Raw genomic sequence first — 12,227 nt, forward strand, 5'->3', positions numbered from 1 at the left:
TTTCATAGGCCTTTTTTGTTTACACTTTTAGAAATAAAATATACTATAATTATATATTTTAGCCCTTTAATGGGGCAGTAACCTCAAAGGTGCAACTATACCCCTAAAAGTGAGCATATTAGTACCATACAAGTATGCATGCTTTAAGGGTAGATAAATTACAAAGGTGCACCTTTGAGGATACCTCATGAGAAATAAACATGGTGTTACATAAGTACTAAAATTTATTATTATCATGGTAAATTTGTGTTTACTGCAGTTTTACTACAAATACTTTGGTAAACCGTGGTTACTGTAATAAAACCATGGTTAATTTTTGTAAAAGGCTGCCAGGCTGTTGTACCCCTAAAGGTGAAACTTTAGCATATTTGTTTCTGACAGATTTATTAACAGCAATTACAGAACAGAACACAATCCATTTGAACTTTTAACAACCAGTTTAAATACATTTACTTGCACACTTAACTGGCCAATTTAAAATAAATATTACATGTACACAAAAGTTTGGGGTTAGTAAGATTTTGTAATATTTTTTAAAGTCTCATGCTCATTTACTGATGTGTACACACCTGGAAAAGCGTTTCTAGACATGATGCTGGTGTCAGATCCACACTGAAGATCTGGCGCCTCCTGCTGGACACTCGGCAAAACAGCAGCACAACAACACACTGAAAACACAGCTACACGTTTGGAATGCATTTTCATTGCATTTGCAATGCTTTGACCAGCAGGTGCCCTCAGCCTATTAGGAGTACTTTAACAGTGAATTGTTTGATTCAGAGTTTTGAAAAGCTTCTTTAATTCTCCCATCAATAAATATCACAGTGAAACATAAAGAACATTTCCCGTTAGTAATAAAAACAATAAAAACATGTTTTATGGTGCTTGATTTCCGACACCTTCTACCTTATTTTATTTATTCTCAGGTTAGGTAAAGTAAGTCAAATCTGTCCTATCTCATAAGCATCTGAGTTTTCATACTTACAAAATAGATCACAGAAGACATCTGCGTCTGCTCTGCTCTAGTTCAGAAATCAGAGTCTTTTGGCAGGAGAGTTTCGTAGTTATAATCTAGTTTTATTGTCTACAGGTTAAACACTTTACATACAAAATACTAATAAGAAAACAGAAATAAAAACACAAGCATATAATTTGCAAGCTTGGTTGCTGAGAAGCATTCCAATGTCTTGTGAAAGGTCTGGAAGTATCGCCCTATCGAAGTTTCTCATAAAAAGCCCTCCATTTTCTCATTTTTCTCCTCCGTGATCTTCTTCTTTGACGCCTTCAGCATTCAATGGTAACATCCCTTTCTTCAAAGCTCTTGCTAATACATGTTTCATCTCTAGCTATACTCTTGCTAATATATGTTATAAACATTTGATCAATAAAGGCTTAAAACAATAACATGTGTGGTGTGTCTTAATAAACCACTTTCTTAACAAAACAAATACAATAACGTGTTCGGTTATAATACAAAAGTATTGCATTAAAGGAAAAGGCATACTTGCAACAGGACAATTGCATATTTTCTTCAACAGTGTACACAAAACATACCAAATATAATTTCTAATGCCATCAGATACATGCAGATGTCCATAAACCTAGTTCTTGCAAACATGCTGCACATTTGTCAAAGTGATTTTTTCAAATGCGAAGCACTAAACTTTTCATTGTTGCCACAAGGTTATGCAATAAGTTTCTGTGAAACTGTTACAATGTAATGAAAAAGACATCTACTGTATATTGTCAGACAATAGACATTTTGTTCATACATATATTGTCATAAAGTTACAGATACTGGTATGAAGGACATTTACAGTCTTTTGAAACAAACACTTCAACAGAACCTCTCTCTGATATATTATGTGGATTTGAGAGGATTTCAAACTGAAGTGAGGAACAGAAAAATAAGTTTAACTGTGAATCAAGCTTATTTCCTTTCTTCAATTACATGTAATTATACAAACCCTTAATAGCATCCTGTTTTGAGTATCTTCTCCATGCATTTGGTATTTTACCCTTCCCCTGAAATGTTTTCATGTAGTATTTCTCCAGATCTTTCTGGAATCTGTACACAAACCACTTCCAGTAGGGCAGTTCAGAGAGATCAGGGGTGATGCTCCAGTCTGCATAAACTCCTCCTGCTCTTCTGTACTCTCTATAGAGGACTATATCATCTGATCCTTTGGGATAAAAACATTGATCACTTGCTACTGATGATGTACAGATGTTAATACACAAGTTTGTTGTTTCTCTGTACAAATATCCATTAACTCCAGTAACTCTGTGGAAAGCAACACTGTGTTCTCCATCATGGTTTTCTATGGTGTTGGTGCAGGTGGCTCCACAGAACGGACACTGAACCCAACAGCACTGACGCCAGCATCTCCTCTGTTCACTTGAACATGTTTAGTAGATTCATAAGCTGCTTCCATGATCTTCTGCTGCAGGAGTTCAATGTTCCTCTTCATCTTGTGTAAAACACTGGCACTGAACTTATCAGTGATGTACCGACTGACTTCATCTCTGATGAAACTCTTGAAGTGCTCTCTGGGATTATGAATGTAGTTCATGTATTTGTTGAAATCCTCCTCTTCTGCCAGTGTCTTCAGGATGTGTTTCTCCAGATATGATCTGTTTCCATTCAGTGATTCACAGTTTGATCTCATTTCATCTGCTAAATCTCTGGCAGTCTTCTTGTAGACGCTCTGCTCAATGGGCTCTTTCAGTTTCTCACAGATGATCTCTCCAAAAATAGTAGCAGATGTTGTTCCATGACAGTATTTCTGGAAAATACTATAGTACTCTTCTCTCTTCTTCTCCAAATAGAGGACAGGGTCATTGTCTTCTCTGAACAGTCTGTGTTGGTCAGTGATCTTCTTGTTTGCTCTCTTACAGATGGACAGAACCAAATGCATGAAGAATTCATTCTTGAACACATAATTCACTTGCCCTTCCTGATGTTCTGTTACTCTTGTCATGATGTAATCTGTGAGTAGCTGGATGCAGCTGATGTTGTAGTCCATCTCTGAAATGTTAAATGACTGAATCATTCTGTCTGTCTGCTGAACAACATCTGTGACTAATGATCTTATTTGAGATTCATCCTCTTTAGAGAGAATGTCATGAGACACCTCTTTAGCTGATCTGTAGACCTTTGTAAAAGCTCCTGTAATTCCACTGGGTTTCTTTAGTTTTACATAATCTGAATAACTCGACACAGTGAATATATCCCTGCTCTCCCTCCAGTGATCTACAGGAAGACTTTCATAGACGTCACTGAGGATCTCTCTCACATCTCTCATTACGTCAATGTCTCTGATTGGAGGAGTGTCTCTGATGATCATCCTTATCCACTGTTTCCAAAACAAATCAAACTCTTTCTTCAGTGTTTCTTCATCATGTGTTTTGTATCTGAGTTTAAAGGCGAGTTCTTTGCTCTTTTCATAGAGAGTGTTTACATGTTGTGTCCTCTGAGCATCAATCTTTTTCTTCATGTCTCGCTGCTGAAGAATCTCATTTAATTTCCTCTTTGTTTCTCTCACAATGTTTTCAAGAACATATTTGATTTTGATTTCAAATGATGTTTTCCACTGAATCAGTTTATCTGCATCTCTGTCTTTCTCAAATAATTCAGACATTGATTTTTCCACTTCTTCACTTGTCTTCTTCAGTTCTCTGTGAAGATCAGTTTCCTCAACCTCATGAATCACTTCATTTTCTATTTGGTTGTGTAATTTGTTCTCAGTTTCCATCATGGCACTGCGAAGACTCCTGGACCACTTGCTGTATTCAGTCTCTAGTTTCCTGTAAGCTGAGATCTCCAGAGCATTTCTGAAGCTGAAGACGAATCGTTCATTCAGTAAAGCCTCCCAGAGATCTATAATACGATATTTGAAGTCATTCAGCACCATTCCATGTGATTTTGAGGCACGAGACATAATAGTTTTCTTCAGTTCTTGAATGTTCTCACAATAGTTTGGGTTTGGTGGAGCCATCGGCGGACTGCCCTCCCAGAGCTGAGGAATATACTTCACATCTTTCTGAACATCAAATGCAATGACGTCACTGAAACATTCTGCAGCACAGACTTCATCTTCAGCAGCAAGTTTTGTCATCTCATCCAGTGTCTCCTGAAGTCGTCTCCTTCCCTCCATGTTTCTCTCTTCATCTGTGACGTCTAAAACGTTCTGATGCACAAACACACAGCTGGGATTCAGTCTGACCTTCTTCATCCTCATGAAGGCCTGAACAACAATCTGAAGAATGTCCTGCATCTCAGATGGGTTTTCTCCAAAGATGTTGATCAGTGTCAGATTTCCCAGACCTACAACAAATGTGGCCAGTTCATTGTCATGATGTCTTGTTGATCTTCCAGTCAGTTCTAGAGCACGAAGACCTCCAGTATCAACAACCAGAATATAGTCAAACCTCAGATGTGTTTTCATCTTTTCTGACACTCTGAGCAGCTGCATGAAAGCTCCTCTAGTTGTTCTGCCAGCGCTGACAGCAAACTGGAGTCCAAACATGGCATTGAGCATGGTGGATTTCCCAGAGCTCTGGATCCCTAAAACTGACAGCACAAAGACTCTCTGGTCTCTCAGTTTCTGGATGAGTTGATCTAGAACAGCAGAGATCCAGACCAGAGGAACATGAGCAGCATCTCCATCCATCAGCTCCAGTGGAGATCCAGAGATCATCATCTCTGCTGCAAGACTCGGGAGAGAAGAAAAGTCCGACTGCAGGTATTTCTTGTTCTTCTCCACAAATGAACATGATTCATAGATCTGACCAATCTCCCTCATGATGTGCTCCAAACCAAAGGTTGCTGCTTCAAGTTCCTCTGACATTTTCTCAAGTGTAATTTGTTCAGCTTTGAGTTGTTCAGGTTTATAATGATACTCTTTCAGTTTTAAGACTGTTGACCACTTTTCATGATATTTTTGATGTAGATCAGAAAGATCAGCTGATGTATATTCATCCAGCAGGATTCTGAGCCATTGAAGGACAAACATATTATGGTTAGTATTTGAGTTCATTTCTTTAATAAAGAGCTTCATAAACTCACTGATGTCAGATTCATGCTGTAGTTCACGTATTTTCTTCATTTCTGTGTGTTTTTTACTGATGTCCATTTCTGTCTCATCTGCTCGAGGTCGATGCAGTTCTTTATTCTTCTGACTCCACTGATGCCACAGTTTCCCCTGATGAGGCAGAAATGATTCTTTGACTTTCGTCAGATCTTTCTTCTTCAGTAAACTCATCATCTGCTGTGCTGCTGCTCTTCCTCTCCTGCCGTCATCATCATCCTCCTCATCTACTCTTATGTCTGAGTGTTTGGACACATCTTCAAGTCTGAAAGTGGAAGATGATTCTGAGAGACAATCATTTATAGCTCTTCTGAGTTCTTTAGAGACATCTGACTGATTTCTGTCTTTCAAACCAATCTTGTATATCCCTTTCCTCATCTCAGTTACAGAAGATTCATCCTCAGTAAGGAGACAAATGAGTGGCTTTCTGTTCTTGTACAGGTTTTGGATAATTGCTGCCTGTCTGTCATTCCTGTCCAGTCGTGGCAGAAGAACAACATTGACTGAGGCCATTTCAGTGAGGATCTGCAGCTGTTTCTCCTGGTCTCCTGCATCACCGTGTAGATTACAGAACGCTACACATTCAGTGAATTTATCATCATATGATCCAGAAGGGCAGAACCAGGCGATCTCCACCACTCCGTCCATCAGGACTCTGGTTCTGCTGCTGCCTGGGCAGTTCCTGTGGAAGAATGTGTTGTGTCTCTCATTGATCAGATTGTTCATCAGCTGAGACTTGGATGAAGACACAGAGCCAAACCTGAAGAAGCACACCATTGGAGTTTGTGCTCTGTAGATCAGCTGGGTTTGACTGATGAACTCATTGTTAGTGTTTCTGATCTTCCAGCTCTTGTTGATTTGTCTGAATGTCCAGAGAGGAAACTCAATCTGTTGTGTGTCTGGATCAGGAACAAGCAGAGGCAGAGCGTACTGACACTGAGACAGTTTAGTGACCATCAGCTGCTTCAGGAAACCATCAGCACAATGAAACACGGCCATCTGAACATCCATCGGGTGAATGAGCTCAGACTGACTGGTGCTTTTATTAGAAAAAGATATTTCATCACAAATATCACTCTCATCTTCAGGTGAGTCACTGTCTCTTTGTTGTGTGTGATCCTGTTCAGTTTGAATGTATCTTGCTCTGTAGTTCATCATCAGTAGTTTCTGTATGAAAGTCTGAATCAGCTCTTCTTCAGCACAAGACTCATGGGACTGTAATGAATGTGCAGTTAACTGAAGAACATCTGCAGCTCTCAGTTTATTGTTCCTGTTAAGATTAAGTCTGCGAAATAGAGGCTCTATTTTTTCACTTTCAGTTATTTCCTGCTTTAGGTGTTGATCTGGATGGACTCCTGCTGCTAAAGTGGTCGGGTTAGACGGCAGCTGGAAGTCGCCATAAAATGTACACGTGAAGTTTTTCACTGCAGTCTTCTCTTTGTCATTCATGTTCAGGTCAGCATTTGCATCTACTGAAATGACACCCAGCAGTTTCTCTAGAGCCATTTTTACTTCTCCTTTTACTGTGCTTTTGTCCTCATCTGAAGAAACTTGTCTGTCGAACACAAAGCAGGCATCTGCTCCATACAGTATTCCTGTTACTACATGTGTGGCTATGTCATTATCATCATCAGGAATATTTTCAGAAGGCAGCTGATTCACGGTCAGTTCTTTAAACTCGCTGGTTGAATGATAATGTAGTGTCAGTCTCTGCTGTATGAAAGACGCTGTTGGTTTTCTTTCAGCAGTTTCGGAAGATCAGCAAAAACCTTCATCGCATCTTCAAAAGTGGTCGGGTTAGACGGCAGCTGGAAGTCGCCATAAAATGTGCATGTGAAGTTTTTGACTGCAGTTTTCTCTTTGTCATTCATGTTCAGGTCAGCGTTTGCATCTATTGAAATGACACCCAGCAGTTTCTCTAGAGCCATTTTTACTTCTCCTTTTACTGTGCTTTTGATTCTGTAACTGCAGCATGCAGTGCACATCGATTGTTTGCTCTACTCATATGTGATTGTTTTTTATATTTATGCTGTCGACATGCTGCAATACACAGCCACAACACTAGATGGCGTTATCAGCAACTGTAGCTAGGGCTAAACCACAATGATGAAATTCCTGGTTTGCACCAATTTAGATGCACTGAAAAATAAAGCTTAATGCAGCACTTAATAAAACATCACATCATTTAATAAAAATATTTTTTTCTTTTTATTTTCTCTATATTCATGTAGCCAAATGTTTGTCCATTTAATTTCAGTTTATTCATGTTCAAGGATAAAGATTTCAGATTCTATCTATCTATCTATCTATCTATTGAGAGAGAGAGAGAGAGAGAGAGAGAGAGAGAGAGAGAGAGATTTGGTCAATGGTAACACTGTAAATGCAAATGCGATGGGCGCCCTGGTCAGTTCAGAGCACAGCTGTGTAGGAAAGAAACAGCCTCGATCCAACCCAGCTGTGGCTGCTGGTGTGCTGCTGGCACGAGGCATATTAACCCATCTGTAACAATCCAATGAGTTTTTCACACCGTTTAAAAACTAACCAAACTAATTTGTCAGCTGAGAGTAAAATGAGTAAAAAATGGCTTTGGCAAGTAAATAATGTGGCTTTAGTGCCAATCAACTGGTAACTTCATAATGGAATAGTTCACCCAAAAATTAAAATTTGCTGTTAATTTAAGATTCTGCGATCAGAAGCTACTCAACTTTCACTTTCTGTTGCATGTATACTCCACCCTATATCTCCGGTGTTTTAAAGAATACTACCATTTAAAATGGTACCGCTCCAATAAAAATGCATGTGTGGATATGGCAAAAAAAAAAAAAAAAACTCCCTACAAATTTATGTAAATTCTTGTTTCCAGTCAAAATATCTAAAGATTCTTAAATCAAGATGCATTTTCTACACACACACACACACTCACACTCACACTCACACACACAAAAGACATAAGGTATTTAGTCTTAATTCCATGGGGGGGAAATTGTTTAAGTGCATTTTTCTTATTTTTTATAATAGAAATTATAATAATCTTGTATCTGTATGCATTAAAATTATTTTTCTTATTCTATATGGCAGATAATTTTACATGTTTGACGTAAAATGCACTTAAATGCACTTGTTTCCCCCAGGAAACAAGACTAAATACCTTATATAATTTTTCATCTATAGAAAATGCATGTTAACTTAATTTTTTTTTTAGATATTTGTACTTGAAATAAGACAAAAATACTCCGTAAGAAAAGCATTTTTGCAGTGTGAATGAATGAATGAGGTATTTAAACATCGCTTACTCTTTAAAAAGGGGGAGGAGACCGAAAGAAACTCTGGGTTTACCGAAGAAAACCTGCTCCCGACCAGGGGTGCATTTCCCAAAGGCATCGTTAGCTAAATATGGAGGTACGTTACATTGAACTCTATTGACAGAACTTGCGACCATAGTTGTTTTTGGGAAACACACCACAGGTTAGACACCACAGAAACTGACTCTGAGTATAACTTACTTCTCTTTCAGAAACGGGCTTGACTTACCCTGCTTTCTCGGGTTTGACAAACCTCCCATTTTGAAACGGAAAACCCAGAGTTTCCCTCATTTCAGGGTTAACATACTCAGAGTTTTCACTAAACCTCCTTTCTGAAACGGGCCCCTGATCTCACGAAACTGTTCTCACCCAATGCAATGACGATAAGTGCTGATGTAGGAGGCAATGATCGTTGCAGGATTTGAAGTCGCTATACGATTAAACTCTTACAACGCAATCGTAAACGTTAGCACTGCGCTCTGCATCGCTCACTTGTTCCAGTGGATCTCGTAGGAGCTGCGTTCAGTATAGCTTTTTTGTTTTGAAGCGGACCGAACTTTCTCCTTCACCACTCGGATCACCAGTCCACTGGCTAGCGTGATTCCCGCCGCCGCTCTTCCGATCTCGCTGACGGTGCTCAGGATGTGCGCTGTTGTTACCCGCGGCAACCACCGCATTTGATGCAACCGTTTCGCCAGCAGTTATTGCTCCTCCCTGTAGCACTGCCCCCAATGCTGACCCCGCCCACTCCTGCAGCCACGCCAACCACAGCAGCGCCGTTGCCGACCATGCCCACCTGCTGCACTGCTTCCAGCGCAGCCTCTCTCGTTCCCGCAGCCTCTGCGCCTGCTAGCACTCCCAACGAGCCTCCCAAAACGCCGCCTGTCGCCGCTCCCAGAGCCATCACGCTCTTTCTGGTCACTGCCGCTACTATTGCGCGACTCCCACCGCGATTGACAAAGGAGCTGCGGCTCCGAAAACAGCTCCTACCGCCATCCTGGTTGCTCCCGCCGCGGCTAGCGCTTTTACACGCTCCAGAACTTTCCCGGAGAGCGCGACTTCGATTCGGATGCGACTGAGCGCAGATCTCAGGGCATGGCGTCTGCTGCGACCGTGCAGCCGCTGCTCGTCACGTATTGCGCGATCGCCGTGCAGGAACACGCTGTTGGTGTAACAAGCTCCGCCCATGCTATCCACCATCATTAGCAGCACGTTCACTTGTGTGCGGTTCTCCGGCGCTCGGTTGTTGAAGATACAGTAGCGTCCGCCGCAGTTGCACAGAAAGATCTTCAGTCGCTCCGGAGCCGATTCGAGGAAACTCTCGATCCTGCCGTCGTCGTCCAGTTAGTCTCCGTGCGTGAATAGCGCCACCGTGTGGCGGAGCGCCTCTTCGCCGAAAAAGCGCAGCATTTGCGTGACGGCCTAATCTTCGTCTGCCGTGTATCGTCCGAGCGGGATCACCAGCAGGAAGACATGTGGCCCAGGAGCCGTGAGTGCAATGCATTTTGCGATTTCTGCATGAAAGCTAGTCGCATCGAGTCGGGTGTCGCCAAATCCTGGCATGTCTACGATGAGGATGCTCTTTGTCGTCCCACAGGACTCTTCATCCGTGCGGCCGCATTCGTACACGTGTGTCACCGAACCCGCTTTCAGCGCAGACAGGAAGTGAGGTCGTCCTACGAAGGTGTTTCCTGTGGCGCTCTTGCCTGAGCCTGTGCGGCCAATCAGAACGAGCCTCAGCTCCGATCTGTCGTGCTCTTCCTCCTCAGAACCGAACGCCTCCTCTCCGCTCGACTGATCTAGAATCAGAACCAGTGCTCACTTCATCATTATCTTTATTTCAACATGCCAAAGAATATAATGGGATCTTATAAACAATTTAAAAAAAAAGTTTAAACCGCTGTGTTGAAAGTTACATTCAAATATTGTTACGTTTATTGAAGTGTTGCACTTTAAAGGAAATTGAATCTTGAAATACACAATACAACAGACAAAAAAACTATAAATACTTATCTTGATACTAAAAATAAAGTCTCTGAACAGAGAATAGGGATTAAAACAAAAAAATTTAAATGCTAAATAAAATGTTATACATAATTATAAATAAGTGTAAATAAAATAAATAATTGTATTTTATTATATGTATATATTAATAATATCTGACTTATTTATACAGAAACGTACTATAATATACACTAAATTCAATGTAGTTTTTAAAACAGCAACGTAAAAATAAACCACTGTAGTACTTTCAAAACTCCTTGCTAAAAATTTAATTAACATTTTGTTACCTTTATTGACAAGTTGCACTGTCAAAGAATTGGACTATTGTAACCGTTTAATTAAAAATATTATTTAAAGAAAAAAACTGTCACCTTGAAATTGTTGTTACCTTTATTGACAAGTCGACAATAAACAGAATCAGATCGATAACATGCCAAAAAATAAAACATACCTCTCTGGATCCTACTTACTTACGTACTAATTAACTAACTAACTAACTAACTAACTAACTAACTAAATAAATAAATAAATAAATAAATAAATAAATAAATAAATAAACAAATAAATAAGCTGGCAGAACAGGGTGCTTAAAATGAGAAAATCATTTTTAATTTATATTAATGATATATGTCACAGAACAGATACTATGATAATATGAAAAAAAAAAGAAAAAAAAAGTAATATGTCAAAAAAAATCTCTCAACAGGGTTAAAAAAACATATATATTTTTTTATTATTTTTGATATAAAGTTACTTATAATACATTTTTTATTTTATTAAGAACTTACTTCAAAATGTGTGTTCAATGTTGTTTTCTGTCTAATAGCCCATAAAACAGAAAATAACTGACTGCAGATCTCATCAACAGATCAGTGTGTAGAATATAGTTGATGTTTGGTTATTTTATGTAACGCTTTATCGGTTATAACCGTAAACTAGCGTTCCCAGACAGCTGCAGCATGTTTGTGTGTGACAGAATGTTTTCTATAATGTAATTTTTCATCATCATGAGCTCATGTTATCAAGGACACAAGTTCATAAACAGACTGCTAATAAAGTTTAGCTGTTTAGATGTAAACAAACACCAAGCGGACTCTCTGGATCCTACTTACTTACGTACTAATTAACTAACTAACTAACTAACTAACTAACTAACTAAATAAATAAATAAATAAATAAACAAATAAATAAGCTGGCAGAACAGGGTGCTTAAAATGAGAAAATCATTTTTAATTTATATTAATGATATATGTCACAGAACAGATACTATGATAATATGAAAAAAAAAAGAAAAAAAAAGTAATATGTCAAAAAAAATCTCTCAACAGGGTTAAAAAAACATATATATTTTTTTATTATTTTTGATATAAAGTTACTTATAATACATTTTTTATTTTATTAAGAACTTACTTCAAAATGTGTGTTCAATGTTGTTTTCTGTCTAATAGCCCATAAAACAGAAAATAACTGACTGCAGATCTCATCAACAGATCAGTGTGTAGAATATAGTTGAAGTTTGGTTATTTTATGTAACGCTTTATCGGTTATAACCGTAAACTAGCGTTCCCAGACAGCTGCAGCATGTTTGTGTGTGACAGAATGTTTTCTATAATGTAATTTTTCATCATCATGAGCTCATGTTATCAAGGACACAAGTTCATAAACAGACTGCTAATAAAGTTTAGCTGTTTAGATGTAAACAAACACCAAGCGGACACACAAACACACGCATAGCGTAACTAATGAGTGATTTACTGATGTGTACACACCTGGAAAAGCGTTTCTAGACATGATGCTGGTGTCAGATCCACACTGACGGAGTTTTTGGTGA

General features: G+C 39.0%; 2 protein-coding genes across 2 annotated transcripts in view; both read right to left on the reverse strand.

Moving 5' to 3' along the window:
• Positions 1-605, reverse strand: part of LOC107722730 (protein FAM71B-like) — a 6,776-nt gene extending 6,171 nt beyond the window's left edge. The window contains exon 1 of the mRNA XM_016531205.1: positions 570-605. Coding sequence (XP_016386691.1) covers positions 570-591 — 22 coding nt within the window. The 5' untranslated portion in view covers positions 592-605. The remainder of the gene's footprint in view (positions 1-569) is intronic.
• Positions 606-2,321: 1,716 nt separating this feature from the next.
• On the reverse strand, positions 2,322-6,119 carry LOC107722727 (interferon-induced very large GTPase 1-like). Its single transcript, XM_016531199.1, has one exon. The coding sequence runs from the start codon at positions 6,099-6,101 to the stop codon at positions 2,322-2,324; it is 3,780 nt and encodes a 1,259-aa protein (XP_016386685.1). The 5' UTR covers positions 6,102-6,119.
• Positions 6,120-12,227: the final 6,108 nt, after the last annotated feature.

Source organism: Sinocyclocheilus rhinocerous, unplaced genomic scaffold (genome assembly GCF_001515625.1).
Source record: "Sinocyclocheilus rhinocerous isolate Xijiao unplaced genomic scaffold, SAMN03320098_v1.1 scaffold5170, whole genome shotgun sequence".
NCBI lineage: Eukaryota > Metazoa > Chordata > Actinopteri > Cypriniformes > Cyprinidae > Sinocyclocheilus > Sinocyclocheilus rhinocerous.